Source organism: Macaca nemestrina, chromosome 7 (assembly GCF_043159975.1).
Source record: "Macaca nemestrina isolate mMacNem1 chromosome 7, mMacNem.hap1, whole genome shotgun sequence".
Taxonomy (NCBI): Eukaryota; Metazoa; Chordata; class Mammalia; order Primates; family Cercopithecidae; genus Macaca; species Macaca nemestrina.
In genome coordinates, this window is record NC_092131.1 from 168,001,392 (window position 1) to 168,026,726 (window position 25,335).

The window sequence follows — 25,335 nt, forward strand, 5'->3', positions numbered from 1 at the left end:
CTACAGGCGCCCACCACCATTCCTGGCTAAGTTTTTGTATTTTTAGTAGAGACAGAGTTTCACCGTCTTAGCCAGGATGGTCTCGATCTCCTGACCTCATGATCCGCCTGCCTCGGCCTCCCAAAGTGCTGGGATTACAGCCGTGAGCCACCACGCCTAGCCCAAAAATAATTTTTCTCAGTGAGTTCTGCAGTTATGCTAATAAATGTTTATAAACTTTTTAGAAATATTTATATGAAAATTTTCAAAAGATCCTAGAGTTACTAACATTTCTGGCTGTGTGTCCCATCCTGGCTTTGCCAAGTAAGTATTAATTGTCCTCATAACTGCAGGTGACTGATAGTGTTGTTATTTACATAGTTTTCCAGCAGTTGGAAACATAACAGCAGCTGGTCTGTTGCAAAGGACAGTTTGGGATTTAGTGCACATCTACTGACTGTTTCATGATAAGACAACTGTAGAACTGAGAATAAGCATTTAGAAACTTTTATGGCAGTGTGACATTGCTACAGCATCCAGGCATGTGATGATTTTTTGAATAATTCATTTTCATTGCATTTTATAAAAGTTATATTTATAATAGTTTCAAAGTTTTAAAAAAATAATCCCTCACTACAGATAGTTTGAGAAGCACCTCTAACATAAGCTTCTTTTTCAGCTACTTTAAAAGATACTTTTTTGTATTTGTTTTTAATTTTCTAGGGCCCTTTCTTTCATGGGAATGAGTATCTGTCTGGCTCTGATGTTCATTTCTTCCTGGTATTATGCCATTGTAGCCATGGTAATAGCTGGTATGATCTACAAGTACATTGAGTACCAAGGGTGAGTGTGGATTTAATCTTGATCACTGCTAAAAGTAGCAAGACTAGCTAGTTTGGTTAGAGCCAGTTCAGTGAAAATACATTAAGGACCCAGGTAACTTCATTTTCATAACTATATTTTGTACCCCTAATTCTCTAACCGTCTTACTGATGCAAGCTTTTCATCACAAGGGAAATCCATTGAGAAAGTATGAATGGATCAATGGAAAATAACAAAGGACATATCCAAATAATAATGATTAGTACTAAACAAAGTATAACACAAATATAAATATTTTTGCTTATCTCTTCAGTCAAGGGATTGTCTCTGAAATGAAAAAGAAATTAGTTCTGAACAACTTTGTAACTACTAAGACTTACAACTTTCAAAAATGAGGACGAAGTAACATTCTTATTCAGAAGATCACATTGAACTTTACTTTCTCTGCATTATTTTCAAAGTAACTTAAACTCCAGGTCTGTTATAATTTTCTAATCTAAATTGCTCTTTTACATTATTGTTTTGAACAATTAGGTAGAAGGACTGAATGAGTGACCCCTTCAGGCTTTATTCTGAACTGTTTGTGCAGTGCAGTCTGTTGGTGCTGTTGATCTGCCTACATCGGGTTCATTATATTAGTAAAGAACATTATGTAAATCATTAATCTGAGCTTTAATCTTCTACCTTGCACATGTGTGATTTTTAGATTCAGAAAAAAACTTTAGTTTTTAAAAGTATACTTACTATAGTTTAAATTTGTCTCTGCTCTTTTCTTTTTCTCACAGAGCGGAGAAAGAATGGGGTGATGGTATCCGTGGGCTGTCCCTCAGTGCAGCCCGGTTTGCTTTGCTTCGGTTGGAGGAGGGACCTCCACACACTAAAAACTGGAGGTAAAGAAATCAACACTAGCGGTATTTGGCACATAGTTAACACACAAAAATATGTGCTTTGTTGATTACAGGATAAGGAAACCATGTGGCTCAAGGAAATGGTATAATGGACCTCTTTTGAACTATTCTAAATCCTTAATTTTTTTATTCCCTTTTCTTCATGTCACTTATGAGCAAGATTTCTACAATTTATTATTCTTCACAATTTATTATTCTTCCTTGAAGACTGATCAACTTGAGATAGTACTGGGAGCGTTCAAACTAATACCCTCATCCTGTCATTTCCTGTGATTTCTTCCTTCTGTCAAATTACCTGTTTCATACAGATCTCCTGAATTACAGGGTGGAGTCTGTCATTCTGTTCCCCAAACCCAAAATGTTTTCTCCTCCCCTCCAACCCCCACCAACCTCTTCACAGGCCTCAGTTGCTTGTATTACTGAAACTAGATGAAGACTTACATGTCAAGCATCCTCGCCTCCTCACCTTTGCCTCACAGCTCAAAGCAGGAAAAGGTCTCACTATTGTGGGCTCTGTCATCGTGGGGAACTTTCTAGAGAACTACGGTGAAGCTTTAGCTGCTGAGCAGGTAAGAGTCAGACTTTGATGTATTGGAACTCAGCTTACAGCTTTGTGATGTTAAGTAGTAAGACCTCAAACTTCTACTTGAATCTTGTTCCTGAGTGATCTAGGAGGTTTCTCACTTAGTGCTGACCTTTGAACACACTTTTTCCCAAATAATAAGATGAGCCAGAAAATAGTTATTTATTCTTTCTTCCCATTTAAAGCATTACTAAATTATAAGATGATTAAATCTAAACATTATTTTCAAATATACTCTAAACATTAAGCACTGAGAAAAGTCATGTAAGTAAATTGATCCCTTGAACTATGGAGAGGGTTCCTCTCAATCTTGTGGCAACGAGTAATGACCAAATTTTCTTCCTCTTCAATCTATGTGGCATCATGAGCAAGATTCCTTTGCCACTTCTGGTTAGCTGTACTGAACATTAAAGTTCTACTTTAACAAGGAAGTTGTTTTCACTCTAATATTTATTATATATGATAGAACTAATCCTGTTGTTTTTGAAATGCCATTGTGTTCAATGGCATTTCAAAAGTCTTACTGGATTTCATTTTGGAATACTTTGAAATCCTAAACACTAGAAATGCTGAAGAAACATTACTCCAGAATGATGGTAAAAATTAATAAAAGGTACCCAGGATTGAAAATCATGAGATCCTAGTTGTCAGCCACATCACTGATTTAATCTGTGCCTTTGCAAAAGTCATTCCATTTTCCGTACCGTTATTCCCTTCCTTTTCCCACCGAGAGGGTGGAGTAAGAGTAAATGCGATGATATCTCCAAATTGGTTTGACTAAAGGAAGAGTAATGCAAATACAAGTGTCATGAATAATCACCATTAAAATGTCAAAAAGCATATGGGAATGGGAGAAGCAAAAAAGAAAACATACCTGAGAAAATTCTAAAGTGAAACTGAATCATCATACTGAGTTTCTGGTAAGATGAGTCAGGGCATGACTGGGGCTGAGGCAGGAAGGAGATCTTGTTCACACTAGTGAATCACCCTGGTCAACTGGGAAAGAATGTTGAATATTCACTTTGTAGAGATCCCTGTTCCCAGTTTTTTGGTATGGTGCAAAGGAACAAAAGCAGAACAGAGGAAAAAGCAGAGAAACTACATGTAGACAACCAGCTACAGAGGCAAAAATATGTAGTAAGCACTTAGAAAGTGAAAAAGATAAAAGATCATGAAATTCCTTTGGGATAATTTTAATTTTTTGGACTTTTCTGTAGACGATACAGATTTATGAAGACTTTGGAAAAAGGTAGGGGATATAATACGGAGAAGGAATAATGGGTTAAAAGGTCCAGAGTGAACCACTTCAGTGTTGCGGTCCTGTGTCTCTTTCAGACCATAAAGCACCTAATGGAGGCAGAGAAGGTAAAAGGATTCTGCCAGCTGGTGGTGGCTGCCAAGCTGAGAGAGGGCATTTCCCACCTTATCCAGTCATGTGGCCTTGGGGGCATGAAGCACAACACAGTGGTGATGGGCTGGCCTAATGGCTGGCGTCAAAGTGAAGATGCCCGCGCTTGGAAGACTTTTATTGGTACTAACCATTTCTCATACAAACCTAAGGGCCTGAGTCGAGGGGATATAGTTAAATCTCTGTCACCCCCAGCCTCCTAAAAGAGATTATGCCATTGCTGAAGCATAGTCTTATAAGGCAACCTGAAAAACTACTAGTAGTCTGGTAGTAATACCAGATTCTACCTGTCCCCTTCAGCTTCACATCATGTTCATGAATTATTTATTTCTGTCAAGTCTTGTGCTAGGAATTATCTCCAAAATTGCCATGTTTTCATTTGTGATTTTCCATATTGATGTTCTCACAGAAATTGGAAGAATTGTTCTTCAGCATCATCATCTCCCAAATTCACATATCCCCCCTTAGAAATGTAGTAATCAGAATATACCCTGTAACATAAACTGTGGTTCTCAGTCTAATTCTGTTAGCTATTCAGATTTTTCACAATGATTTTTCTTATGTAATGAGATAGAATCTAAGTAAATAGGACCCGTTGCTCAAAGAAGTGTGAAGAGAGCATTTCCTTGCTTTCCTGACATGCTAGGAAGCAAGGCAAGCCTAAGGATTCTTCTCTGCTTATTCTTTTTTCTCCCTAGGCACAGTTCGAGTGACAACTGCTGCCCATCTCGCACTGCTGGTGGCTAAAAACATCTCCTTCTTTCCCAGCAATGTGGAGCAATTTTCTGAGGGCAACATTGATGTGTGGTGGATTGTGCATGATGGGGGGATGCTCATGCTACTACCCTTCCTGCTGAAACAGCACAAGGTATTTGAGACAACTTTTCTTTGCAAGTCTTTCTCCCTTGTGTCCTGGTTCGCCAGACAAATTCTTTCTCTGATTGTATAGTGTTGGGGTTTAGAATCAGAAGAGTTGGAAGTTATTCTAGGCTTTCCTATGATCCCACTTTCAACCTTAAGAGAAATAATTGTCTTTGTATTTGATACCTACTTATCTCCAAGTGAAATTCAGCCAATTAATAAAGTTCCATATGAGCCCTTGGGGAAAACAACAACAGGTGAACACATCTTTTTTAAAAAAATACTGGAAACTTAAGGTATATGTATGTGTGTGTATTGCACACATATATGCGCTCATTCCGTGGTAAAACTAATTAAATGAAATTTAAAATAGTAAATATATAGTCTGCATGTTGTCATTGATGTACTATCTGAATAAAGCACCCTCTTAACATATCATGAGCCATCTTTTCTTTTGCCAGTGTTTTCTTGTTATGAAATTAAGGACTCCTTAAAACTGTATTAAATGTGGTGTTTAGTCAATCTTTTGCCCTAATACAATAACATGGCAAGTAGGAAGCTAGGAACAAATAGCCTCATACTACATATAGCAAGATTCTTCTAGACCACAATGTCTTATGTCTTTCTAATTTTCCACATGTGTATGTCACTCTCTCAGGTGTGGCGAAAGTGCAGCATACGGATCTTCACAGTAGCCCAATTAGAAGACAACAGTATCCAAATGAAGAAGGACCTAGCCACCTTCCTGTATCACTTGCGCATTGAGGCGGAGGTAGAAGTGGTGGAGATGGTGAGAAAGCTGAGTTTGAGATACAAGAGGTTCATTCCCCCATTCCTCTCCCTGTCGTCCTTGAATCTTTTCTGGTTTGGGAAATTTTTCAGCTCTAAATATGGATTAATCCCCTAGTGCCAAAAACAAAAAAAAAAACCCTAATTTGTTGCCCTAAGTAGAATGTATATGTGATGCATGTTTGATGTTACTTTTTGGTTTTGCTTTCTTGTTTATCACACAGCCCTTATATTTCTGCCAGATTCTCATCTGCTTAATATAGTTTTATGAAATTTTAATTCATAAAGTCAGCTTAAAATCACACATGGCGGCCGGGCGCGGTGGCTCAAGCCTGTAATCCCAGCACTTTGGGAGGCCGAGACAGGCGGATCACGAGGTCAGGAGATCGAGACCATCCTGGCTAACACGGTGAAACCCCGTCTCTACTAAAAATACAAGAAAATTAGCCGGGCGAGGTGGCGGGCGCCTGTAGTCCCAGCTACTCGGGAGGCTGAGGCAGGAGAATGGCGTGAACCCGGGGAGGCGGAGCTTGCAGTGAGCTGAGATCGCGCCACTGCACTCCAGCCTGGGGCACAGAGCAAGACTCCGTCTCAAAAAAAAAAAAAAAAAGAATCACACATGGCTTAAAAAAAAATCTAACAGTATTAAAAAGAGACTAGAGTTTGTATTTTGTGTTTCAAGGCAACACATGTCTTGGTTAGATTATGGAAAAGACTCTCAGGGCCTCTGGATTTTATCTACAATCACAAAAACATTTATGTAGCTCAATGACTAAACAAAATAGGGGTGAAACATAGGTTAATATTGTCATGCTTTCCCTGGTTTAATTTAGTGACTGGAAATAAAAATGTATGGTTCATCCTTCTTTCTCCTTTGTGCTTTTGGCCCCCTTTGTGTGATGTCTGTGGCAGCATGACAGTGATATATCAGCATATACTTATGAGCGCACTTTAATGATGGAGCAGAGGTCCCAGATGCTCCGGCACATGCGGCTCTCCAAAACAGAGCGGGACAGAGAGGTGAGACCTTACTGCATCAATCCAATCCGGGCTCTCTGAAGTCTGTCACTGAAAGGGATGATACTAGGCTGGGCACGGTGACTCACGCCTGTAATCCCAGCACTTTGGGAGGCTGAGGCGGGTAGATCAAGAGGTCAGGAGTTCACAACCAGCCAAGATGGTGAAACCCCGTCTCTACTAAAGTACAAAAATTAGCCGGGCATGGTGGCACGTGCCTGTAATCCCAGCTATTCAGGAAGCTGAGGCAGAGAATTGCTTAAACCCGGGAGGCGGAGGTTGCAGTGAGCCAAGATCGCGCAACTGCACTCCAGCCTGGGTGACAGAGCAAGACTCCATCTCAAACCCCCAAAAAAAATAAAAATAAAAATAAAGGGATGATACTATATTGTTTTCACAAGATGACAAATTCTTTCCTTCTCACTGTCAGTTATTCCACTATAACCCATTATTACTTCAAAATAACCAAAGATGAAGCATGAGAGAAAATTTGGTAGAATAACTTGTGGTGGACCTTCTTCCTCAGGCACAGTTGGTGAAAGACCGAAACTCAATGCTACGATTGACCAGCATTGGCTCTGATGAGGATGAAGAGACAGAAACCTATCAGGAGAAGGTGCACATGACTTGGACAAAAGATAAGTACATGGCATCCCGGGGACAAAAAGCCAAGTCAATGGAAGGATTCCAGGACCTGCTTAACATGCGTCCGTAAGTTTTCCCACTCCCAAGTTTATCACAAAATAACCTAACCAGTGGCACAAATGTGACTGCCTGGACACACAGGATGGAGTCTGTTCATTTAACCCTGAATCTAACCACCTCATTATTGTTTGCCTATTCATACTGGCTCCCAATGAATACGGTACACAAGCTAACCATCCCTTCTATCCATAGTTCACCTCCATACTGTGTTCTTACTATAAAATAAGCAAACAGAGAATGAGAAAACCCAGACATTAGTATCATAAAGAAATCATTTTAGGCCAGGCGCAGTGGCTCAGGCCTGTAATCCCAGCACTTTGGGAGGCAGAGGCAGGTGGATTACCTGAGGTCAGGAGTTCGAGACCAGCCTGTCCAGCATGGTGAAACCCTGTCTCTACTAAAAATACAAAAAAAATTAGCCGGGCATGGTGATGGGCGCCTGTCATCCCAGTTACTCAGGAGGCTGAGGCAGGAAAATTGCTTGAACCTGGGAGGCAGAGGTTGCAGTGAGCCGAGATTGCGCCATTGCACTCCAGCCTGAGTGACATGAGCTAAACTCCCTCTCAAAAAAAGAAAAAAGAAATCATTTTATCAGATGACCCATAGTCGAGTGAAAAAGCTCTGGATCTCAAGTTTTTAACGTTGACTATTTAGTTAGTTTTCTTTTTACCTTAACCACCTTTATTTCTTCCCACTCAGGGACCAGTCCAATGTGAGGCGGATGCATACAGCAGTGAAACTCAACGAGGTTATAGTTAACAAGTCCCATGAAGCAAAGCTGGTTTTATTGAATATGCCAGGGCCACCCCGAAACCCTGAGGGTGATGAAAACTGTATCCTTTCCAAGAGTGGGGCTTCCAGTAAGGAAGATCTCCTTATCCTCTTTCTAACTAGGTAACAATAAAAGTCATTGTCTATGCCCCACTTTCCCTCTTTAAGGAAGGAAGACTTAAAAGTCTTAGGCAAAGATTTTTTGGGGCAAATATAATTCAGTTCTAAAAGACGTTTCAGGTGGTGTATTTGCAACATGACATCGAATATTCAGTGTATAAAACCCTTCCTGACAATCCTACAGACAGCGTACCCACATCCTTTCTCCTTTTTAGGTTCTACCTGCTTTGCAAAGCCTTTTTCTTTTGGATAGAGTTAGGGGAGAAGCTGAGATAGAACCTCCTTTAACTGAGGGAAAAGAGATAGGTATTCTTCCTCATACCTTCATCGCAGGACTCCGGGGATAAGGGAAACCCTTCAGCACTGACACATAAATCAGTTTATTCCCACCAGTGCCATTAAGAAAAAGAGGTTTAGGCCGGGTGTGGTGGCTCACGCCTGTAGTCCCAGCACTTTGGGAGGCTGAGGCGGGTGGATCACCTGAGGTCAGGAGTTCAAGACCAAGCTGGCCAACATGGTGAAACCCTGTCTCTACTAAAAATACAAAAGTTAGCTGGGTGTGGTAGCGGGTGCCTGTAATCCCGGCCACTTGGGAGGCTGAGGCAGGAGAATCACTTGAACCAGGAGGCGAAGGTTGCAGTGAGCCAAGATCGCACCATTGCACTCCAGCCTGGGCAACAGAGGAAATTCTGTCTCAAAAAAAAAAAAAGAAAAAAAGGTTTAAAAAGAAAAAGACAAATCGAACTGGCAGAAAAATCTGACTTGAGCAGCTTCACTTAGAAATTACTTGGGTTCTCTGTAGGAACCTTGTTAGCTGCCCTATTGTGGCTTTTTTTCTTCTTTCATCATTTTTATCTTACTTAGAATAACACTTGTAGGTTTTCCCATTTTTAAAGTTAACACAAATGGGAGTCTTGTATTATATATGCAAAAGGACTGGATCCCTGGTTACTTCTGCACAGGGTTAAATTCAAAGTTCAGACTTTTCTGAATATATAATAATTAAGCAGCTAATTTTGTAGCTCTATGATCAGATAACCTCAGATTATGATGATGCCAGATTGTAAGTTTGTGCTCTTCTTTTGCCTGTCTCCTTGACAAGTTTTGAAGACATGGAGTTCCTAGAGGTGCTTACCGAGGGACTAGAGCGAGTCCTACTTGTCCGGGGTGGTGGCAGTGAAGTGATCACCATTTATTCATAACCTGCTCTGAATGACTGTGCTTGGCCTGTTTTCTTAAAAGGCCTACATCCTCCATGGAAGTGCCAGCTCATTACTACCACTCCTACTCAACTAGAAGCCTATGTTCTGTACACATCATACTGAACTCTTGATGAGCTGAGCCTCAAGTACCTGTGTAAAAGAGCTCCCATCTGATCTGCAGTCCTTACTGAAAAAGCAAATATTCCCTCAACTCAGAACAATGTTCAAGTCTTATGAGCCACGTCTGAGCAATCAAAGGCAAATTAGAATTAACAAGCTGAGCCAATAAATGAATTGGTAAAAGGGATACCAGAAATTCAACTGAAGAAAAAAAGCAAGTCAAGTAAATATTCAGCATTAAAGATGAATCTCAGAAGTCGTGGTCCAATGATGACACCGTGGGGATAACAACTAGAGACAGCTTCACCTTACTAAAGAATTTATGGTCAAGTATATTTAGACCTATTATCCTTGGCAAGCCAAGATGCAAACATTTTTTAGCTATATTTCTTTAGTATACCCACTGCTCTAACTTTATATTAGGATACCAACTTGAAACATGGCTGTAGCCTCTACTTCTTCGAAAACATTCCCCCAAAATACCAGATTTAAGTATCCATACTGTGTCAGTGTATACTTCAACTATTTCTCTTAACTCAAAACCCATTCTGTCATTGTAACACAGGCAATGTTACCATGGAAATTGTTTTTGGTAAGGTAAAAATTATTTCTTTCAGGTTCTTTTCAAATGGCCAAACTAAGAGAACTCCAAAAGGAAGCTATTAACATTTACTGAAATAGTCTGTGATTCTCTATGCAACGTGGACAAAACATACAAGCTGTTATCTAAGAAATGCAGGTCATGGTGCACATTAACCAATAGGTTCTTCTCCCCACTGCATCCACCCCCGCGCCTTTTTTTATGCCCTCTTATTAAGCACAGGTCAAAAAATCTTAAGGAACAAGTACTAGGAAAACTGGCTAAACATCCTTCCCTGAAAGCACTGGGCCATCTTTTAAAGGGCATATCTAGCAGTGGAATTGGAAGTTCTAGAGCCATACTCTTTCCTTGGTGCCAACGTTACTGAGCGGCTACTCTCCTTACCTACTGTGCTAAAATGGCATACACATTGGCATTGACCTGTTGAAGAAATTTTACCACTAAGAAATCTTTTGCCTCATCTACAAAGCTGTAGTTAAGACTTGAGGCATTCACCTTAATGCCAAGTATAAGCATTTTCCCCTTTTTCTTTCAATTTTATTTTTCATTCTGACTACATGAACTTGGCTCTGAACTAAGATTAACCAAGCCAAGCCTTCTATTTGTTTTCAGAAACTTCAGGCCAGGTGCCATGGCTCACACCTGTAATCCCAGCACTTTGGGAGGCCGAGGCAGGTGAATCACTTGAGGTCAGGAGTTCGAGACCAGCCTGGCCAATATGGTGAAAACCTGTCTCTACGAAAAATACAAAAATCAGCCGGGCATGGTGGCGCATGCCTGTGATCCCAGCAACACGGAAGGCTAAGGCAGGAGAATCGTTTGAACCCAGGAGGCGGAGGTTGCAGTGAGCCAGGATTGCACCACTGCACGCCAGCCTGGGTAACAGAGTGATTGATATGTCTGACAAAGAAAAAAGAAAGTTCAGTGTGCCAAGGAAATACTTGTGTAAGCTTAGCTTTTTATTTACTAATTTACTGATCAAACAACATCTGGCTTACAAGCATAGGGAAACTACTCATGTGGTTGGCTGAGCAGTACTTTCAAATATGTGAAATCTTCATTTCTTGTACCGAATAGGTATTTAGAGAAACTTTTCTTGCCTGTATTCATGGCTGTTTTTGAATTTCAATGTATTAGTCACAAATAGTGCCACTGTTCTTTGATTACTCAATAGGACATGGAGCAAGCTGATCTAGGTGTCAGAAATTATTCATTTGACCTGTAAGGACAGAGAAAACCCTTCAGTATAGCTTAAGAAATTGAGTAATTTTGGGCTGGGCGCCGTGGCTCACGCCTGTAATCCCAGCAACTTTGGGAGGCTGAGGCGGGTGGATCACGAGGTCAGGAGATCGAGACCATCCTGGCTAACACGGTGAAACCCCGTCTCTACTAAAAATACAAAAAAATTAGCCGGGCATGGTGGCGGGCACCTGTAGTCCCAACTACTCGAGAGGCTGAGGCAGGAGAATGGCATGAACCCAGGAGGTGGAGCTTGCAGTGAGCCGAGATCGCACCACTGCACTCCAGCCTGGGCAACACAGCAAGACTTGGTCTCAAAAAAAAAAAAAAAAATTGAGTAATTTTGATTTGCTTCTGCTTTCTTCAACCTCCAGGCCCACTCAGGATGGCAAAGCAGAATCTTACGTCGTTTTTTCTGTTCCTTCCACAGATGGTAGAAGCATTGTTTACAACTCCCACTGCAACACTCCATTGCTTAGTTTAACAGTAGTGAGTCATGTCCTGCAGGATCCAGTACCTTTTTTTTATTCCCTCCCCTCCCGAGACGGACTTTTGCTCTTGTTGCCCAGGCTGAGTGCAATGGCACAATCTTGGCTCACCGTAACCTCTGCCTCCTGGGTTCAATTGATTCTCCTGCCTCAGCCTCCTGAGTAGTTGGGATTACAGGCATGTGCTACCACGCCCGGCTAATTTTGTATTTTCAGTAGAGATGGGGTTTCTCCATGTTGGTCAGGCTGGTCTCGAACTCCCAACCTCAGGTGATCTGCCTGCCTTGGCCTCCCAAAGTGCTGGGATTATAGGCGTGAGCCACCACGCCTGACCAGGATCCTGTATCTTAAAGGCCCATACTGTAAAGGTCAGCCTACCTAGGAATTCTGCCACATTTACACACGCCCCTGGCCAAAGTAATTTTTTTTTTCCATGTAGAACAAATTATGGGCAGAAAATAAAGTTGGTTTTAGAAGTGCTGTTTGTGGCTGGAGAACTGTAAAAATCTTTTAAAGGGATAAGGGAATTAGTGGCTATTAATATAACCACTACTTCAGCCCCTGAAACACAAAATCACTGTTACACGGAAAACTGGTTATCAGGCCAGATTTATATTCATCTCTGTCTAGAGCACTTCACGTCTATATGTGTTGCTTATGTTGTCTCCAAAGTCTCTCATCTCTTTTAAAAATCACTGCAAATAAAGCAATACTGAAGACTTGAGAGAATGCACCTTAGGGGAAGGGGCTGTTTCGAGACAGAAGGCAGGAAATACCTGCCTTTTGAGTAAGATCCTGCTTTTGAGTCTTACCTATGACTTTACCAGGGCAGATTAGAAATACACATCCTCCTGCTGACCTTCTGCCTTGAATAGCTATCTTAAAAGCTGAAGTTTGAACTGACAGCATCTGCTTGACAGGTGCCAGTTTCCTCTCGGCAGGGGGAAGATCACTCTATGTATCTTCCGTTGCCTCAGATTCCTGTGGCCCCAAGAATCCCACCAATCCTCATTCCCCCAAACATGCTAACAAAAATCCCTTATTGTGGGTATTAAAATAACAGTTACACTGTATGCATATTTATGTGCTCCTTTTGTCTGGTTTATTTTTCTTTTCATCATGTATAAGCTGAATCCAGCATTAGTTGCTCACATCTTCCCCAAGTGTCTCCAACAGAATTTTTATGTCCCAGCTTGTTTTAAATAGAAGTGAAATATTAAGGAAAATAGATTTAAGGGAACTTGTGCAACTTTTTTTTACACATTGTTCTCAACCATTTAATTTATTGAAAGGAGATGCTGCGACAGTTTTGATTTAGCAGCAATTATTCTCGTTTACATAGTTACAATTTTATTTGTTGTTTTGCTCTGTACTGGAAACATAAATAAAGTTTTCTACATTATTTTCAGTCATGGGTTGTGGTATAGTTTCTTTGTGTTTGTAGTAATATGCACATTGTCCTTCTAGGACCTGTTACCCCACCATGAAGAAAAGAGCCTTTTGGTTCTTTTTAACATAAGTGATTACTTTAAGAGTATGCAGCCGGGCGCGGTGGCTCAAGCCTGTAATCCCAGCACTTTGGGAGGCCGAGACAGGCGGATCACGAGGTCAGGAGATCGAGACCATCCTGGCTAACACGGTGAAACCCCGTCTCTACTAAAAAATACAAAAAACTAGCCGGGCGAGGTGGCGGGCGCCTGTAGTCCCAGCTACTCGGGAGGCTGAGGCAGGAGAATGGCGTAAACCCAGGAGGCGGAGCTTGCAGTGAGCTGAGATCCGGCCACTGCACTCCAGCCTGGGCCACAGAGCGAGACTCCGCCTCAAAAAAAAAAAAAAAAAAAAAAAAAAGAGTATGCTGAGGGCTTAAAGAAAGATGTAAATAAGACCCAAATACATAGGGACCAGGCGCTGCTTTCTCATGTTCACAAAAGCAGTCCTCCACCACTGAACTCCATTCTCTGAAAGAAGAAAGAATAAATAGGCAAATGAGTGTTAAAATGAATCAATTACTTAATACTTTAACCACAGCTCTATTTTGCCTATCCTTAAAAAAGAACTTCCAGGCCAGGCGAAGTAGCTAATCTTAGCTAAACACTTTGGAAGGCCAAGGCAGGCAGATCGCTTGAGCCCAGGAGTTCAAGACCAGCCTGGGCAACATGGCGAAACCCTGTCTCTACAAAAAATACAAAAATTAGCGAGCCACGGGGGTGCAACCTGTGGTCCCAGCTACTTGAGAAGCTGAGTGCTTGAGCCTGGAGGTCAAGGCTGCAGTGAGCCATGATCACACGACTGCACTCCAGCCTGGCTGACAGAGCAGGACCTTGTTTCAAAAATACAACTTGGCCAGGCGTGGTGGCTCACACCTGTAATCCCAGCACTTTGGGAAGCCGAAGTGGGTGGATCACCTGAGGTCAGGAGCACACCACCAGCCTGGCCAACATGGTGAAACCCCATCTCTACTAAAAATACAAAAATTAGCCGGGTACAGTGGCAGACACCTGTAATTCCAGCTACTAGGGAGGCTGAGGCAGGAGAATTGCTTGAACCCAGGGGGCAGAGGTTGCAGTGAGCCAAGATGGCGCCACTGTACTCCAGCCTGGGCAACAGAGTGAGACTCCCTCTCAAAAAAATAAAAATAACAACTTAAAAACTCCTAATGGCTCTTATTTTTTAAGAAACCCTAGGCCAGGCACAGTGGCTCACGCCCGTAATCCTAGCGCTTTGGGAGGCCAAGGCAGGCAAATCACTCGAGGTCAGGAGTTCAAAACCAGCCTGGCCAACATGGTGAAACCCCGTCTCTACTAAAAGATACATAAAAATTAGCTGGGCGTGGTGGCGGGCGCCTATAATCCCAGCCACTTGGAAGGCTGAGGCAGGAGAATTGCTTGAACCCAGGAGGCGGAGGTTGCTGAGATCATGCCACTGCACTCCAGCCTGGGTGACAGAGCAAGACTCCGCCCCACCCCACCCCCGGCCAAAAAAAATAATAATAATAAACTCTAATACCAATTCTAATTCCCTACCATCAAGTAGGTCAGCTATTCGCTGTCCACTACAACTACCCAAAATTCAGCTTTTCTTTTGCCTTACCTCAGGGGGCTCAATGAAGGCTAACCAATCCGATGCATGTGTAGGTAACAGTCCCATGGACTGGCACTTGTAAACAGCCAACGCCAAACCCATCAGGTTCCCAATGAGATAGACCAAACCCTGAAGAAACTTCTGGCTTGAACTTTCTAACATCTTGAAAGCTGTTGGGGTAACAGAAGTTGTCAAACAAAAAGAACTCTTTCCCCCAATATGAATCAAGCCAACCATATATTAAATTCATATAGACAGACCCATAGTAAGACAGCAAATAGGACCATTAAAGGCAAAGAGAAAACCATGGTAAGCACTACATTCCCCTCCATGCCACCACCATTACCCCACTCCCCTACATACTCGTTAGCCAAAAACTGTCCCTAAGAATTTGCCTTTCTTTCTTTCTTTTGAGATGGAATCTTGTTCTGTCGCCCAGGCTGGAGTGCAGTGGTGTGATCTCAGCTCACTGCACCCTCCGCCTCCCAGGTTCAAGTGATTCTCCTGTCTCAGCCTCCCGAGCAGCTAGGATTACAGGCGTGTGCCACCACGCCCAGCTAATTTTTGCAGTTTTAGTACAGACAAGGTTTCATCATGTTGGCCAGGTTGGTCTTGAACTCCTGACGTCAGATGATCCACCCACCTTGGCCTCCCAAAGTGCTGGGACTACAGGCGTGAGCCACCATGCCCAGCCTGCCTTTAATTCTTCAAACTTATGGAAGGGTTATTGTTTCAAGAATACTTACTGGCTGAAATGGCCATAAGTGCCTGAATGGGTCGCCAGGCCATCATACACACCATCATAGTAGGGAAGATGGAGATAGTATTGCCTGCCATGTACATGATGAAGAGGTTCATGGGAATCTGTTTGAGGGGACCCAAGGCGATGTCCCAGCAGCGCTAAAACAAACACACAATTTTAACCCTCTGATCACCACCCTTAGTCCCACATTTGCCATATCACTGATGCTAAATCACATGAACAGAATTCCCAATTCTCTGCTTCTAACTGAGCTGACTCCTCAATTCTATGACCTCTTCCCTTCTCCATGTTGCCACAGGAGGGCTCTCTCTTCTACTAAAGATAAAAGTACCATCATCATCCGTTGTACCTTTCCCTATAGGTTTTCCAGATGTCATTTTTTCTCCTGATTTTGGAAAAAAGATCTCCCTGCTTTTGTCATAGTACTTCTGTATCTATCAATGTCCTATCTACAACTGAAGAAATATATAAATCCACATAATGGGAGATTAGCACACCACAGTCAATAACTAATGGAACCATTGAACTAATTTAGTTCCAGAAAAAAATAATAGAATTAGCAGGTAAATCAAGACATAGAAGATTTGAATGACATTAACAAAACCCAACTGACATGTAATGCTGCAGTCAACAATTACAGAGTTCACACTCTTTTCAAGCATAAGATATTTACAAAAACTGACCACTCGCTGAGCTATGAAGAAAATGTCAATCTCAAAGAATGCAAATTGTACAAAACATATTCTTTGACTACGATATTAAACTAGAAATAATTTTATAATAAGAAAATCTCATGTTTGGGAATTAACAATGATACATGAAGAAATTATAATGGAAAACAGAATTGTATGATAGCAAAAGTACCACATTTTAAAACTTGTGGGACACAGCTACAGCTCTGAGAAATTTATAACCTTAAATACTATTGGGTTGCTGCAAAAGTAATTGCGGTTTTTGCCATTAAAAGTAATGGCAATCTGGCTGGGCGTGGTGCCTCACACCTGTAATCCCAGCACTTTGGGAGGCCGAGGTGGGTGGATTACCTGAGGTCAGGAGTTTCAGACCAACCTGGCCAACGTGGTGAAACCCCATCTCTACTAAAAATACAAAAAAATTTAGCCAAGCGTGGTGGCAGGTGCCTGTAATCCCAGCTACTCGGGAGGCTGAGGTAGGAGAATTGCTTGAACCCGGGAGTCAGAAGTTGCAGTGAGTCAAGGTCATGCTATTGCATTCCAGCCTGGGTGACAACAGCAAGACTGTCTCAAAAGAAAAGAAAAAAAGTAATGGCAGTCTAAAAATAAAGTAAGCATCCATTTCAAGAAACTAGAAAAAAACCCAAGAATTTTTGAAAAGATTAATAAAATCAATACTGGTGATGGGTACAGTGACCTGTAAAAATAAATGAAAATAACTTTTAAAAAATCAATACTGGTAAGCCGAAAAGGAGAGGAGACAAATATTCAACATCAGGAATGAAAAAACGAACATCACAGATCTTGCATATATGGAAGTGATCATTATTATGAACAACTTTATGTCAATACATTTGAAATTTTAGGAAATCGGTAACTTCCTAGAAAAAATGTAACAAAATGACAGCAGAAATTAGAAAGAAATATAAATAGCCCCGGGCAGAGCATGGTGGCTCATGCTTGTAATCCCAGCGCTTTGGGAGGCCCAGGCGGATGGATCACCTGAGGTCAGGAGTTCAAGACCAGCCTGGCAAACATGGTGATACCCTGTCTGTAACTAAAAATACAAAAATTAGCCAGGCAACTGCAGAAATCTAGATGAAGGATGGTGGCTTTGATCGGGATGAGAGGTGAACACAGCAAAAAGTAGTAAGGAAAGTCAACAACATCCTGACAGTTGGATGTGTGGTGTAAGGGAACTAGAATAGAAAAAGATCACTTCAACTGGAAGATGTTGCCACCAAAAGATAGTTTTCAACCTACTTTCTTACACCTTATGTTCCAAACATCTTTTATTTTTCAAACTGTTAAGCACTTTTGTAGGTGATATATAAAATACCGAAATACCAGTTTCAAGCAGTTTAGTTTCCAAATATTCAGGATAAGAGCTATCTACGTTAATTCCACCTGGGAGAAGAGGATGGGTGAATAAGTCAGGACTGGCCCAAGGACTGCGGTAACATCTATACCTCTGTACCTTCTCCACCAGGATCCGATCTGTCTCTTGCACGCTGGTATCAGGCACTTGCTTGTCCAAGTAACCGACTGGGTAGAGAGAGTCTCCTTGGCCACTGCCCCGGTCACTTCGACCCCTAAAAAACCAAACCAAGAAATTAAAGCTGCAAACTCCGACACTTCTTATCCCACATTTCCTGATCTACCAATCATAGGAATAAAGATCTTCAGATGCACCTACTCAGATTAGACCAAGCCCCCTCGTGTGTTCCTCAGTCCCTTGACTTATCAGGACTGATGTAAGCATTCTTTGAGCACAGAAACCTTCACAGCAGGAAAGCCGCTACGTCCCCAGGTGATGTCTGTGTGCCACCCATCTTTTTCAAAGTTATGCCTGAGGGCTCAGGTCTCGTTACTCTGGTGCAGTTCTGGGACGAACAGGGATGTACAGCTTGCCCAGGTGCCTCACCGGCTGCCTCCTCCAGGCCCGCTTAGCTCAATGGCCCACTTGAAGCGCCGGCCTCGGTTAGCCACCAGACCCCCCTGGGCCGTCATGGCAACAGCTGCGTGCTACAGCCGCGAAGCTTCTCACTCCAAAGCGTACTCCGCAACAGGCCCACCGGCGTTCCCCGCTTTGTCGCACTCTGCAAATACACTTCCGGCGCGTTAATACAGACGTCATTTCCGCCCTGGAAATTGGCGGCGTTGCGGGTTGAAGAGTCCCGGTTTGGATTTAGAAAATCAGGGAGGAAAAAAAAGCAGGCAAGACTTGGTGCTTCCTAAAGCCACTTCCGCGCGCTCCCTTTTTGAATGTGCTTGTTATATGTTCCCTGACCTCTGAGGTGCACTTCATGGGGCTGAAGGAACGTCCCTACTGACTCAGCATTAAGAGTTGGTGGGCGGATCACCTGAGGTCAGGAGTTCGACACCAGCCTGGCTAACATGGTGAAACCCCGTCTCTACTAAAAATACAAAAAAAATTAGCCGGGCGTGGTGGCGGCGCCTGTAATCCCAGCTCCTTAGGGTGCTGAGGCAGGAGAATCGCTTGAACCCGGGAGGCGGAGGTTGCAATGAGCCGAGATCACACCACTGTACGCCAGCCTGGGTTACAGAGTGAGACTCCGTCTCAAAAAAAAAAAAAAAAAAGAAAGAAAGAAAAAAAGAATTGAAGCCAAGAAAAGCTTCTTAACCTCCTACGCGCTCCCTGGAACAAAAGATTCAAATCCTGGATTTAAATCCTAGCTTGACCTTGAGCGAGTTCCTTAGTAGTTTCTGAGTATTGAATGTCCACTGTGTCCCAGGAGCTCGGTGTTTCTTTTATTTCACTTGCACAGTAACCTTGCGAGGTAAACAGTTTTAACCACATTCTGCACAAAGGCAAGGCGACATTGTGGGCATGGAAAGGGACATGGGCTCGGTATTCAGATAGCCTGCGTTTGTTGTTGTTGTTGTTTGTTTGTTTTGGCTTTGTTTTTTTTGAGACAGGGTTTTACTCCGTTGCTGAGGCTGTAGTGCCGTGGCGCTATCACGGCTCACTGCAGCCTCGACTTCCCGGGCTCAAACGATCTTCCCACCTGAGCGTTCCGAGGAGCTAGGACCACAGGGCGCGCCACCACGCCCAGTTTTTTTGTTTGTTTGTTTTTGTTTTTTTGAGACAGTTTAGCTATGTTGCCCAGGCTGCTCTCAAACTCTTGGGTTCAAGTGACTCTCCTGCCTTGGCCTCCCAAAATGTCGAGATTACAGGCATGAATGAGCCACTGCACCCAGCAGATGGCCTCCTTTTGAATCCTGGTTTCACCACTTAAAAATTGTATGACCTTGGGCAAGTTAAATCAATTGTGTTTCAGCCTCTTCATGTAAAAGTTGGATAATCTGCCAATTTTCAAGGTTTGTGAGATTAGTGCCCACCACATATGTGGTGTTTGGTTGGTTCGTTTGTTTGAGACGGAGTTTTGCTCTTGGTTGCCCAGGCTGGAGTGCAATGGCACGATCTCAGCTCACTGGAACCTCCGCCTCCAGGGTTCAAGCGATTCTCCAGCCTCAGCCTCCCAAGTAGCAGGGATTACAGGCATGTGCCACCACGCCCAGCTAATTTTGTATTTTTAATAGAGACGGGGTTTCTCCATGTTGGTCAGGCTGGTCTCGAACTCCCGACCTCAGGTGATCTGCCTGCCTGGGCCTCCCAAAGTGCTAGGATATGTGGTGTTTTTAATGATGTGTTACATCATTGCCAAATCACACCACTGATGTGTTTTTAATGACATGTCATTAAATAATGTATGTCATTCTTTAAAGTGATTGGGTTTTGTATTGAATTGTATACCTTTTTCATAATTTAGCCTATTATTGGACATTTGTTTCCTGTTTTTCTTCCTTTTATAACCAGTGTTGCTGTGAACATATCTGTATGTTTTATTTCCTAAAGTTATAGTCCTAGAAGTGAAATTGGAATTGCTGGATCAAAGAGTATGCATGTTTTTAAAGAATTTTCATTTTAAATGCCCACTAGGAGCCAGGCATGGTGGCTCACACCTGTCATCGCAGAACTTTGGGAGGCTGAGGCAGGAGAATTGCTTTAGCTCAGGAGTTCAAGACCAGCCTGGGCAACATAGTGAGACCTTGTCTCTGCAAACAACAACAAAAAGAATTAAAATGCCCACTAGGATAAATGGCACCATTTACATTTCACAGTGTAAAATTTTTTTAATAGTTTGAATTGGTACTACATTATTTTTTAATTTATATTTCTTTGACTCCAAGTTATTTGATATGGCTGGAGTTGGGGGGAAGGAGATGCTGTGGGAGGTAAAGTTGAAGAAGGCTTCCTTGGCCGGGCGCGGTGGCTCACGTCTGCAATCCCAGCACTTTGGGAGGCCAAGGCGGGCAGATCACGAGGTTACGGGATCGAGACCATCCTGGCTAACGCAGGGAAACCCCGTCTCTACTCAAAATACAAAAAATTAGCCGGGCGTGGTGGTGGGCGCCTGTAACCCCAGCTACTCGGGAGGCTGAGGCAGGAGAATGGCGTGAACCCGGGAGGCAGAGCTTGCAGTGAGCTGAGATCCGGCCAGTGCACTCCAGCCTGGGCGACAGAGCGAGACTCCCATCTCAAAAAAAAAAAAAAGAAAAAAAGAAAAGAAAAGAAAAGAAAAAGGCTTCCTTGGCCAACTAAACAGTTGGGACTCTTGAAGATGATAGTGATGTAGAGAGGCTGAAGATTGCCACCTCCACTTTGTTTTCTGATTTTGAAAATGTGTTCATAGCAGACTGCTTAAACAAGGCAGAAATGGAAGTCTTTTGCCTCTCCAGCCCATCGTAAAATGTGTATCTATCTGATTGTAGGAAGACCTAACTATAGATTTTTTGCTCCTTTCTGCTTTTTGTCTTTACCATGTTCTCTCTGATGAACCTTATATTCATCTTAAGCTTCTGACCCTACTGGGCATTCCTCTTTGTTGCATTATATTCTGCATAATAGCACTTACCACGTTGCATTTTGTTAACGTCCCCTAAGCACTTATCTCTACCCCTCTATAGGCTACCCTAAATCCCCTAAGGTCAGAAGCTATATATTATCTTTGAGCCTGTTGCCTAGAACATAGAAGGTATGGAATAAATGTTTAGCGAATGTGAGTAAATTAAATTGAAAGTAAACAAATACCAAGATGTGAATGTACTGTAACTATACTTATGCAAAATAAAACATAAACACAGATATACATTGTATTGGGGCAATGATTTTCATGCAATTTTGTCTATTTTTCAAGATAATCTTATTACACTTTTTTGTGTGTGTGTGAGAGACAGAGACTCACTCTGTTACCCAGGCTGGAGTGCAATGGCACGATCTCGGCTCACTGCAACCTCCGCCCCAGGTTCAAGCAACTTTCCTGTCTCAGCCTCCCGAGTAGCTGGGATTACAGGCGCCCGCCACCACGCCCTGCTCATTTTTGTGTTTTTAGTAGAGATGGGGTTTCACCATGTTGGCCAGGCTAGTCTCAAACTCCTGGCCTCAGGTGATCCGCCCACCTCGGCCACCTAAAGTGCTACGATTACAGGCATGAGCCACCACACCCGGCCGCCTTATTACATTTTAATTAAAAAAAAAAATTTTTTTTTGAGATGGAGTCTCGCTTTGTCACCAGGCAAAGTGCAGTGGCGCGATCTTGACTCACTGCAACCTCTGCCTCCCAGGTTCAAGCAATTCTTCTGCCTCAGCCTCCCAAGCAGCTGGGACTACAGGTGTGTGCCACCACACCAGGCTAATCTTTGTATTTTTAGTAGAGACGGGGTGTCACCATATTGGCCAGGCTGATCTTGAACTCCTGACCTCTTGATCCACCTGCCTCAGCCTCCCAAAGTGCTGGGATTAAAGGCGTGAGCCACTGCGCCCGGCCACATTTTAATATTTATTTTTTTTTACTTACTACTTTTTTGAGACAGGGTCTTACTGTGTTGCCCAGGCTTGTCTCCAACAACTGGGCTTAAGCAGTCCTCCTGCCTTGGACTCCCAAAGTGCTGGGATTACAGGCATGAGCCCACACCTGGCCCTGCTTTAATAAGTTTTAAATGAACACTTTTGAAAACATTGTTAGTCATTTGAATCATATATTCTTTCTATTTAAATACTCCCCTACTTGCTATAAAAGTGTGTAAACTATAACCTAAATTAAAGTTGCTTTAGGCCAGGTGCTGTGGCTCACACCTGTAATCCCAGCACTTTGGGAGGCTGAGGCGGGTGGATTATGAGGTCAGGAGTTCAAGACCAGCCTGGCCAAGATGGTGAAACCCCATCCCTAGTAAAAATACAAAAAATTAGCTGGGCATGGTGGCAGACGTCTATAATCCCAGCTACTCAGAAGGCTGAGGCAGATAATTGCTTGAACCCAGGAGGCAGAGGTTGCAGTGAGCCAAGATTGTGCCACTGCACTCTAGCCTGGGGGACAGAGCAAGACTCTATCTAAAAAAAAATAAAAAGTTGCTTTGGCCTCAGTGGGGTACTCTGGATCATTTATTTCTTTATCCTAGGAATCCTCATAGTATTATTTGTGAAACTCTGTTCCAAAAAATGAATACATCAGGACTAGGCTGAGGATGGTTCCAAGATTAGAGAAATTTGAGAAATTCTACATATTATATTCTGCACACACACCCAAGAGAGTCTTTGTGCTGTTAGTATAACATGAAAACAACAAGAAATGGTTTGGTAAAAAAATCTCCTTTCATCTTGTTTCCCAATCTACTTGAGTAAGGAACCAGTTTTTTGGGGTTTTTTTTCCTTAGTACATTTGTTAACATCCAATAGAATCAGTGTTCCACAGCGTACGGTGAGGGCAGCTGCTGTATATGCATGCTAGAATTCTTCAGGAGAAAGATGAAGGCTTCCCTAGAAAGCTTCACTTGTTATTTTTTAAAATATTAGAAGATCATTAAAAATAATAGGTTAATTATGGAAATGGAGCTTCAAGTTGAAATTAAAGTTTTAAAGTTTTTGCACAAATTTTGTTTTGCAAGGAAAAGAAAACTAGTGTAAGATTTTCCAGGCCTGGTATGGTGGCTCACACTTGTAATGCCAGTGCTTTGGATGGCTAAGGTAGGCAGATCACTTGAGGCCGGGAGTTTGAGACCAGCCTGGGCAACATGGTGAAACCCCATCTCTATAAAAAATATAAAAATTAGGCAGGTGAGGTGGCTTGTATCTGTAGTCCCAGCTACTTGGGAGGCTTAGGTGGGAGGATCACTGGAGCCCAGAAGCTCAAGGCTGCAGTGAGCCGAGATCGTGCCACTGCACTGTAGCCTGAGAAACCTGGATTGTAATCCTGACTCCAAATGAACTACACGATTCACTTTGAATTAGGGACTCTCTTGACTTTAATTTCTTCATTTATAAAATAAGGGATTTATACTAGATTATTTCTTTTTTTTTTTTTTTTTTTTTTTTTTTTTTGAGGCGGAGTCTGGCTCTGTCCCCAAGCTGGAGTGCAGTGGCGCGATCTCGGCTCACAGCAAGCTCCGCCTCCCGGGTTCCCGCCATTCTCCTGCCTCAGCCTCCCGAGTAGCTGGGACTACAGGCGCCGCCACCACGCCCGGCTAATTTTTTTTTATTTTTATTTTTTTTTTTTTGAGACGGAGTCTCACGCTGTTGCCCAGGCTGGAGTGCCGTGGTGCGATCTCAGCTCACTGCAAGCTCCGCCTCCCAGGTTCCCGCCATTCTCCTGCCTCAGCCTCCTGAGTAGCTGGGACTACAGGCGCCCGCCACCGCGCCCGGCTAATATTTTGTATTTTTAGTAGAGACGGGGTTTCACTGTGGTCTCGATCTCCTGACCTTGTGATCCGCCCGCCTCGGCCTCCCAAAGTGCTGGGATTACAGGCTTGAGCCACCGCGCCCGGCCTTTTTTTTGTATTTTTTTAGTGGAGACGGGGTTTCATTGTGTTAGCCAGGATGGTCTCGATCTCCTGACCTCGTGATCCGCCCGTCTCGGCCTCCCAAAGTGCTGGGATTACAGGCTTGAGCCACCGCGCCCGGCCCTAGATTATTTCTAAGGGTGCCTTCTAGTTCTAAAATGTATCATACTTGTTTTTTAAAAAAGCATATAATGCATACTATTCTTTCCATGCATATACACCCGGAAAAAAAGACTCAGGTAAGAGACACGTAAAGGAGTAATGAGATTTCAGATAATTTATTAAAATCGTGCCTTCCTATAGTTTCCCTAGGTCTCTGCATTGTGCAGGTACTACTTTTGTAGTTAGAAAAACATAAATATTATTAATTGTAACATGACATAATTGTAAACATAGAAGTGTAATGGTTCTCTGTTATGAACACACATGGGAATCAACTTGAGAGCTCTTAAAAATATTGATGCCTGCTGGGCACGGTGGCTCACGCCTGTAATCCCAGCACTTTGGGAGGCCGAGGCAGGTGGATCACCTGAGGTCAGGAGTTTGAGACCAGACTGACCAGCATGGAGAAAGTCCGTCTCTACTAAAAGTACAAAATTAGCCAGGCGTGGTGGAGCATGCCTGTAATCCCAGCTACTCAGGAGGCTGAGGGAGAAGAATCGCTTGAACCCGGGAGGCTGAGGTTGCAGTGAGCTGAGATCATGCCATTGCACTCCAGTCTAGGCAACAAGAGCAAAACTCCGTCTCTCTGTCTCTCTCTCGGCCTGGGCATCAGTATTTCTTATGGCTCTCAAGGTGATTGTGCTGTGCAGCGAGGATTGAGAACAGCTGATCTAAAGCATTTTGTTGCTCTAAAATAACAAGGTTTGAATTTACACAACATAATCTAAGCAGATAATCAGATTTTAAGAACCTTGTTGTATGCATTCCACTGGACTAAATCTGAATTGGAAAATGATGGAATATTGATGTAATAAAATAAATATTGCTGGGCGCGGTGGCTCACGCCTGTAATCCCAGCACTTTGGGAGGCCGAGGCCAAGGCCAAGGTGGGCGGATCACGAGGTCAGGAGATCGAGACCATCCTGGCTAACACGGTGAAACCTTGTCTGTACTTAAAAAAAAAAAAAAATCAGCTGGACGTGGTGGCGGGCGCCTGTAGTCCCAGCTACTCAGGAGGCTGAGGCAGGAGAATGGCGTGAACCCGGAAGGCAGAGCTTGCAGTGAGCTGAGATCACGCCACTGCACTCCAGCCCGGGCGACAGAGCGAGACTCCGTCTCAAAAAATAAATAAATAAATAAATAAATAAATAAATAAAAATAATA

General features: G+C 42.9%; 2 protein-coding genes across 8 annotated transcripts in view; one reads left to right on the top strand and one right to left on the bottom strand.

Annotated features, from left to right (window-relative positions):
* LOC105463644 (solute carrier family 12 member 6) overlaps nucleotides 1–13,021 on the top strand; it is a 107,630-nt gene extending 94,609 nt beyond the window's left edge. For all 4 annotated transcript variants that reach the window (XM_011710844.3, XM_011710845.3, XM_011710846.3 and 1 more), the window contains 10 exons: nucleotides 703–822; nucleotides 1,587–1,691; nucleotides 2,110–2,278; nucleotides 3,628–3,823; nucleotides 4,399–4,568; nucleotides 5,220–5,351; nucleotides 6,263–6,370; nucleotides 6,894–7,078; nucleotides 7,772–7,905; nucleotides 9,074–13,021. In XM_011710844.3, coding sequence (XP_011709146.1) covers nucleotides 703–822; nucleotides 1,587–1,691; nucleotides 2,110–2,278; nucleotides 3,628–3,823; nucleotides 4,399–4,568; nucleotides 5,220–5,351; nucleotides 6,263–6,370; nucleotides 6,894–7,078; nucleotides 7,772–7,905; nucleotides 9,074–9,165 — 1,411 coding nt within the window. In that variant the 3' untranslated portion in view covers nucleotides 9,166–13,021. The remainder of the gene's footprint in view (nucleotides 1–702; nucleotides 823–1,586; nucleotides 1,692–2,109; nucleotides 2,279–3,627; nucleotides 3,824–4,398; nucleotides 4,569–5,219; nucleotides 5,352–6,262; nucleotides 6,371–6,893; nucleotides 7,079–7,771; nucleotides 7,906–9,073) is intronic.
* On the bottom strand, nucleotides 12,687–18,262 carry LOC105463645 (ER membrane protein complex subunit 4). Of its 4 annotated transcripts, none has more exons than XM_011710848.3 (5): nucleotides 18,074–18,260; nucleotides 17,627–17,741; nucleotides 15,441–15,594; nucleotides 14,704–14,864; nucleotides 12,687–13,571 (listed from the first exon to the last, which is right to left on the bottom strand). In XM_011710848.3, exons 1-5 carry the CDS (start codon nucleotides 18,157–18,159, stop codon nucleotides 13,536–13,538), a joined length of 552 nt encoding a protein of 183 aa, XP_011709150.1. In that variant the 5' UTR covers nucleotides 18,160–18,260; the 3' UTR covers nucleotides 12,687–13,535. The 4 variants fall into 4 exon arrangements, with proteins under 4 accessions (XP_011709150.1, XP_070923242.1, XP_024643049.1 ...); XM_071067141.1 differs by lacking the exon at nucleotides 18,074–18,260 and adding an exon at nucleotides 17,846–18,044 and having other exon boundaries at nucleotides 17,619–17,741; XM_024787281.2 differs by lacking the exon at nucleotides 18,074–18,260 and adding an exon at nucleotides 17,846–18,039.
* Nucleotides 18,263–25,335: the final 7,073 nt, after the last annotated feature.